The following is an 8,257-nucleotide window of genomic DNA, read 5'->3' on the forward strand; positions in this document are numbered from 1 at the left end:
TTATTTTTTTGTCCTGAACATGTTATCTTCACATGAACCTGGATACACTCAAACAAAATCACTGCTATCCAGACAAAACAGACGTTTCTGTGGCTTTTGTAAAAGATAACGAATGCAGGAATTGTTGGGTAACATAGCTTTTGGGTAGGGAACATAAAAAAGTCAAAATGAGAAACAGAGCCAATGACTGCAGATTTTAAAATCTCTTGGAGTTATTACACCGAGATATAAGCTAAACCAAGTAGGAAATCCACACCACTTTTACAAGCAGGATTGCATAGTCTTCTCATGTCTCTTGCAACCAGACCTATGGGAGGAAGTGCGCTCTGGTTGCCTGCTCTGTGTGAGAATACCGACCCCGGATTAAGAGAGATGAGCAGCTGGGCCAGGGAGATTTATTTCCTACAGTGTATGTATAAGTTGAATTATCATAATTTTAATGCGTATTGGTTACTCATCTAATGATTTAAATGTCCTTTGGGGAAGAAAGTAGGGGGTAAATATTTTCCTACCAGCCGGCTAGGCCTGCACCCACATTTATGCTGTTCTGTTGCAGGCTGTTTATTGTCTATGAAAAGATAAAAGAAACTCCTTTACTCAGTTGCACATTTTTAGCATATTTCTCACCTAAGACAATTTCCAGAGTAGCAGCCCTTAAGTTCCCTGACGCATGCATTTATCCAGGGTTGAGTGATATGGGGCAGCACCCCAGGCACCTTCCTGTGCTTTACCTCCGGAACATTCAGCAGGTCAGTCTCTAAAAGAAGAAAATACTGCTGTTATCACCCTTCTGTTCTTAAGATAAGAGCTGCAGTATTAGAGAAGGGATTTGCACTCTATTGAATGTTCTCAAGGTCTGTAAAATTTGTTTTACATGTAAGAGTTTGGGGAACAGTTAGCAAGAACTTACAATACTGAGAGGGATGTATAGTATCTGTTTTGTTCGCTTTAGCTCATACCTAAAGCTCAGAACATTTTAAAAGTTATGAGCTTACATTAACTGTGCAATAAATGGTGAAGCAAGGAGAGCTCCTCAGGACACACATATGGAAGTTGTTTTAATTTACCTCCTGCTGGGTTCCAGGTGGAAAGCACTTCTGGAAAGGGAAGGTCTCAATAGATGACGTGGAGTTTTCTAATAGCAAGCAACTCTGAGCAGGTGATAACCCTGCCATGGCTGCCCTGGGCTCCAGACATATTAATGCCCCACCCCAGAGCACACACTTCTTGATTTGGCTTGGCCTTGTCTCAGGGCTCCAGACTTTTGCACAAGCTGCGCAGGGTCATACAAGTAACATTAGGACCAGAGGCATTAGAGTGTGCCTGTTCTCCCTGTTCCTGGCAGCCATACCTCCATGGGGCCTCACGGAGCAATGAGCTTAATACTGCAGTACACTTATGCTGGTTTTAACTGCCAGCAGAAATGTGGCCTTTATACTGTACGTGTAGGTCTGCTTCTGAATTGTATGGGCAGCCGTGCTGGTGCAGTAAGAATACCGTCAAGAGCTCTTTTAATTCCAGCTCTGCTGCTGAAGAGTTGAACTAAAGCAGGGATGCACAATGTATACTGCTCCCTTTGATTCAAATGCCAACTGCTTTAGAGCTTAATGCCTAAAAGGTATGACAAGCATTTAGAGAAACATGAAATAGAAAAACTGTAAACTAAGGCACATGAAGGATATAGATAGAACTGCAGCACAAATTCAAACAAACAAACAAAAAAGCCCTCTGTGCTTAACAGCTGGTACTGATTTAAATTTGAAAGCCTATATTTTAATTCCTTGCAAATTCATAGCCTGTTTAATTAATTAAATATGGGATTTATTTAGGGAAACATAAACACTGAGCCAAAAATTCCATATCATAATGCTGGCAGCATAGCATATTACAGTGTCATGGTAGTTACAGGTGTATGGCTCCTGCATACTGCAAATACATTAGATGTCAGAAGGAAATTATTTTGCATTCAACTTTGATGAAGTATGCTTGCAAAAGCAGAGAGATTCAGGACCTAAAGAACTGTTTTAGTTCACTATTACCTCAGTAATCTAATTTAGGCAAGTTCAATTTTTATCCAAACAAGCACTAAATTCCACAGATGAGGTTCTTCACTGTGCCAGCTCAATGTCTAGGCTGCAAAAACGCTGGAGTCACTTTAAAATGCCTTTCAGCTGGGGTAGATCTGGTAACCCTTTGTTACTCTGCTAACTATAGGAAGCTGACAGTTGCCATCCTGCCCCCTCTCCCTCTCTAGCCTTTCTTCACCACCCACTCCACTGGCAAACACAAGCATGCTTCATCTCTCATGGTTAGCATGCTTCATCTCTCGTGGTTAGCAAGAGAGCTCCAAACAGACTTTTTTTTTTCCCAAAATTTATTTTTTTTTCTCCCTGTGTACTGAGCCTGCTTGTATACAGCACCTTGTGCGAAGAAGATAAAATCCTATGCATTTTTCCTAAGTCCCCATGTTACTGCTGAATGGCGTTTCATGGCACTAATCATGCCTGCAGGCAAAAGAATATTTTAACAGTTCGCTTAAGTTTCTACTTCAGTTATATGCAGGCATTTGAATGAAATGCTTTGCAGAATAGCATCCAGGTGCTAACTCAAACATCACTCAGTTGTAACATTTGGTTTTGCAAATGAAAACTCAATCTACTGGTTTATTTATTCAAACTGCAATGATGCCTTTTCTCTGTGAATCATTTTGACTTTGCCTCATCTATCCCTACAAAATAATGAAGAAACATGAAGATAATGGTGATGAGGATGATGACTATATTGTTTTCCTATAAATCATCTTTTCCAAAGTCCTGAAAACACAGAGTTACAGACTGAAATCTAAATTCATGAAGTTGAGGATTACAAAAGACATTTCTGTGTACTTAGTGCATTTGTTAGTCACTGAAAATTATTCTTTATAGTAGCTTATCTCACTGTTGTCTGGTAGTTTATTATTCATGGAATTCTGTATGAACTGATTACAAAGAAAAAAAGATAACTAATACCAGGATTATGTCAATATTTGTGAAATACATTTACCTCCCAGCATCTCTCTCTCTTTCAGCACCTCTTCTCATTTTTTTCTACTCTTCAAAAAGTAGCAAGTGAAGGCACAGGTAAATGTCTTCACACTCACAATAGCAAAAATCCATCCAACAAATAATTCTTTTTTATTGAATCATTCCAACGACTGGAGAAATATTGTATCTTACAGGACTATGATATTTTAGCTCTATGATGATAGTAATGAAGGGTACTTGGTATACATGTGTCGCTAACTTTTCTGTTCCTACCAGATAGGGCTGCCCCACAGCAGTGGAGTTTGTTTGTTTGTTCCTTTTAAGGTTAATGTCTATAGTATTTATGTATATTTGTGCAAGAAAATGTCGCTTCTGAATAACCTGTACACACAGATATGCAAAGCTGTTGGCAGTATTATTTAACACTGGCACTTTACAGAGTTACCAGTAGCCATGGCTACTACGTCCATACATTAAAATGAGAACTCCCAGGGCATGTTAAAGCCTTGTTACTATCTAAGAATCTCAGCTTTCATTCAGAAAGATGCAATTACTTTTAGCATTTCTGTCTAGTAGTCCCCATGTAGTCCCCACCAAATTTGCAGATTCCACTGAAACAACAATGGCAAAACATTGTCTCTGCTACTCTGAATATCAGTAAAAGCTAAAGCTGTTCTGTTGGTCCTCCAGTACCACTAGACCAAAAGTCTATTTGTGTGACAGGACTCAGAAAATGATCTCCATCTACTACCTATGGCAGTAGATAGTAAACAACTTATTTCTGATCAGAATCTCTCAGTGCAACTTGTACCCATTGTACCTCGTCTTTTCTATGTGGCTCCTTCTAAAGAGGGAGTCTCCATCTTCTTTTTAGCTATGCTTTAAATATTGGAATTGCTCTTTATGTAAATTCAGGAAATGTATCCTTGGTATAACTAAATTTCAGGTTGTTAGAAATACTACATCTGTCCTGATACCTCATTCCAATTTCTTTTCCCTAGTAAGCAATCTTAATTGTATTTATCAGGACATTCAGAAAACAAAATTGTGATAAAAAGTACAATTCTTCTGGGAATACACTGTACAATTATGCTTCTTATTATTCTTTTGTATTAAAAAAATAAAATAAAAATTTAAAAAAAGAAAAATAAAAGAAAAATAAAAGGAAATTTTCCATGGTTTCAGGAGTGAGGGAACCCAAAGACAGGCTAAAGATCTCTTTGCCACTTCCTAACACGGAATGTTCCCCAGTTGGTTCAGAAGATCTTGTTTTACTATTTATAGTGTTAGTATAGTTACACGTAAACTGCACATAGTTATGACCATTTCTAATTAAAATCTACATCATTTTTTTCAGACACTATCACCAATAGGTTGAGTTGAGAAAAAATACCAATGCATAAATGAGTATTTCTCTCAACAATGCTAAATTTTTAGGAACCAATATTTAGCTCTCTATGCTTTTATTGAATGCCACTCCAGTATAACCCCAGTAATCTGTAAGCTAAACATGTTTTCTCAAACAATTCTGTTTTTCCCCTCCAGACGTTTCCGCAGACAAGATGTTCGACATGGAAATGCAGCTCAGCAGTGCTTTGGCCAGCAATTCATTGGTAATCTACTCACACATTTACACATTGCTACCAAATGCCTGGAACAGAAAACACAAATTTTGCCAATAGTATGGGCCAGACCATGATCTCACCTGAGATTTTTTACTGGCATATTCCTATAATAAACTATAAAAGTTATGGAGATGAGCCCATATCATCCAAGTTTAAGCAATAGAGTGTGTGCAGTTTTACAGTCCTGTTGTTGACATTAGGGATGTAGGTAATGAATCTCATGAGTCCCTTCTGACCCCTGGGCAAAGGCTTCCAATGGTAATACATGAGGGAAGATGGGGCAGGGCGGTGTCTAACGCTGTTGTCCAAACCTTGGAAAATGTTGATTTCAGACACTGGTATTGGGAATGGCAAAACAGACAGAAGCTGAGACGATGGGAAAATTCACTTAGCAGCTTTTACCAGGCATCACTTGTCAGTAACTATCTGGTTGGATGTAGATTAAATTTCACTCTTAAAAGTAAATGTAACTTGAAGACAGAGTATTGTCAGAAACAAAGTGGCAGACATTTTTAAAACCTTTATTTTCACACCAGGAGAAGTTCTGGAGAAGACTGAGGAGCGATTGGTTTATGGAATAGAGTACAATAGCACCCTACTGGAGTGCACACCTCGGACCTTACAAGCGAAAGTAATCTGGCTTGTCCAGCGAGCCCATGAAACTAAGAAGGAAGAGGTAACTATTGTTATGTCCTAATCTTTTAATTAAAAGATCCCATGGTTAAGAATATTACATCTTCACTGAAAGGCCTGCCATCAGTTGCTGAAATGTGCATGGGCCTAAGGGAAAATCATTGTTCATCTGAATCATTATGCTCCACTGAATTAATAGAATTTCATCTGGTGTCTGAGTTCAGCATCTTGAAACTGAATAACTACACAGATGTTCTAGATGTAGCTAAACTTGACTGAATGTCTCAGAACAAAAGGGAATCCACCACTTCTCTTTGTATGTTATTGCAGAGGTGAAAAGTATACATATTACTCCCAGTGTTAGTCTTGCTTAATGTCTATTAATTCTGGCTGCCTCAGCCCTTACATCACAGAGACATCTGAAAATGAGTGTTGGTGGTTCTCTGCCTCTTATACATGCACTGTGGTATTATTAAAGTACTTCATGAGTGTTGCCATATTTAATTCCCCGGTACCTATCTGATACATGTCAGCTTAGCTATCCCCACTTAGTATGTGTAAGCACATAGGGAGGAAAGACTCACACTACCAAAGGATATGGTTGGTTTCCTTACTCCCTAGCAGCTAGGCTGTGCTGCAAACTCCAGCTCAGCCATAGACATATACAGATATAAGGGTTAAGTCTGAGGAGTGGGACTCATCTAATATTGAATATGGACATTTATAATAAAAATATCTAAGTGGGAGCTGGTCCCTGTAGGCTGCTTTGAAGTCAGAATAGCTGGTGTTGCAGGTATAGCCAGTGGTATCATCTCATGCCAAGCTAGACAGCTTCATTTGGTCAAGTAAAAAATGACTATGTAAACCACTGAATACAAAAGTAAACGAGGATGCCACACACAGCTGTAGATATATAAAATTAAGCAGGATGGATGCCATCCCTACTCTCCATAAAACATATTTCTTCCTGAAGTTTTGTCCAAGTCCCAGATTCTCAGAGGGACCTTCACATTTGGTATTTCCTAATGTATTTTACTGGGAGATCCCAATCTATTATTCATGATCATTCCTACAGTAGAATTGTTAATCTGTTCTTTCACAAAAGGCAGTGAATTCTGAGGATTTTTACAGGGTTGGGCAGGAGGATGTCCTCATATATCCCATTAGACCCAGCACCTCAGATGCTAAGCACCAGAAGCACAAACTCAGAGAGACTCTAACCTTCCAGTACATCTTTATACTACCAGGATGAATGTATTTTAATGTTTCCCCCGATAGTTATTCTGTTTTACATGAATAATTCTATAGTCATTAGAAAAAGGTAATCCCAAGCAGACTGAAGCACTTCTCTTCTAAATAATATTCAGCATTTTACTGCTTAAATAGAAAAATGGGGCTTCCATTATTCTGCTGGGCTTTTCTGCTGGCTAGATCAGACAGCTCAGTGCTCCCTGCATGCTAGCATCTCTGAATGCCTCATATTTAATAACCTAGTTCTCGGAAGATGCAGGGGGAATTCCAACACCAAACTCAGAACTGAGGCTTCAAGATCATAATGGTCCTACGGTTAGATATAAACACAGGTGCTGCTTCAAAAACATTTGTATAAGAGCATTCACGGGGACAATTATTGAAGGTCAGCTGGCAAATGCCCACTTGTTTTCCATCCAGTAGTTTATCTGCATGTTTTAACCTAACTTCTCTCTGTGAGTTAGCCACGAACGACTAACTCATGCTGGGAAAGCAGGAAACTATCTGCTCTACTGTCTGTTCTACCATGCTTGCCAGATTCTTTAGATTGCTTTCCTTTCACAGCTCAACCTCTTCTTTACTTCAAGTAAATATTTTATTTACTTACAAACTGTGAATTAAAGGAGCTTAGATCCTTAATCTTCCTCTGCAAGTTTAATATATTCCTGAAAGTACTTTTCAAAAATAATCACACCTATTTTTTGCAATAATGAACTCTAATCTATGCTCTATTACTGCATCAATCTCTTTTTTCAGGTGAGGACAGATGACAGAACAATCAAAATGGACCTTGGTCTGTTATTCCTGAAGTTGCATCGCCTAGATGCAGGGATCTATTTTTGTCAGACAGTGGAACACAGCATCGTTCACACTGTAAGGAAAATCACCCTGGAAATAGTTGAAGAAGAACGTGTAGAAGAAATGTTCAATAAAGACTACGAGGAGGAGATACCTCACAAAATGCCGTGCCCAATGCAGAGCAACATACCTCAAGCATCAAAGCCATGGTACAAGGAATTTCTTCAACTGATAGGTTACAGCAACTTCCAGAGGGTGGAGGAATACTGTGAGAAAGTCTGGTGTACAGATAAGAAGAGAAAAAAGCTGAAAATGTCTCCATCCAAGTGGAAATACACCAACCCTCAGGAGAAGAAGGCAAGGATCAGGCCAGAACATTACCGACTGCCCAGGAACATAGCTGACTCTTGATGGACAAAATCCACCTGATGTTTCTGGGCAAAATTTTATTTGAACTTAAGTAAGAGGGAGAAATCAGTCTTGGTTTTGGTAATTGAAACAGGTTTATATATATAAAATATCAGGACTGAAAACAAAAATGCTATGCTAAGTTATACTGTACACTCATGATGACTGTTTAGAAGAATTTTACACAAAATCTTCTTAACTATCTGTTTCTAAGTAGGTCAATGCAATCAGAGTTGTGCATTAAGGAGGGCGTGACAATCTTCAGACTTTGAGTGCTAGAATCACTTTCCTGTGTGGACCATGCTTGCTCTGTATATTGTTGCATATGATGGCATATTTAAGCAAATTCAAATAGCTAAGCATTCACAAGTGGATGAAAAATATAACATATCTTTTCTTGGTTTCACAAGTATCTCATGCTTCTGAAAGCAGCACATCTTAAGATCTCTCATTTTGATTGTGACCTGTCTGAATTTATCACTGAGAACAGTGAGATGTGTTAATATGGTGTCCTGCTAT

General features: G+C 38.7%; 1 protein-coding gene across 2 annotated transcripts in view; it reads left to right on the forward strand.

The window, feature by feature from the left end:
- SEMA3E (semaphorin 3E) overlaps positions 1-7,786 on the forward strand; it is a 144,596-nt gene extending 136,810 nt beyond the window's left edge. For both annotated transcript variants that reach the window (XM_035549404.2, XM_035549405.2), the window contains 3 exons: positions 4,569-4,636; positions 5,185-5,324; positions 7,289-7,786. In XM_035549404.2, coding sequence (XP_035405297.1) covers positions 4,569-4,636; positions 5,185-5,324; positions 7,289-7,741 — 661 coding nt within the window. In that variant the 3' untranslated portion in view covers positions 7,742-7,786. The remainder of the gene's footprint in view (positions 1-4,568; positions 4,637-5,184; positions 5,325-7,288) is intronic.
- Positions 7,787-8,257: the final 471 nt, after the last annotated feature.

Source organism: Cygnus atratus, chromosome 1 (genome assembly GCF_013377495.2).
Source record: "Cygnus atratus isolate AKBS03 ecotype Queensland, Australia chromosome 1, CAtr_DNAZoo_HiC_assembly, whole genome shotgun sequence".
In the NCBI taxonomy this organism is placed as follows: Eukaryota; Metazoa; Chordata; class Aves; order Anseriformes; family Anatidae; genus Cygnus; species Cygnus atratus.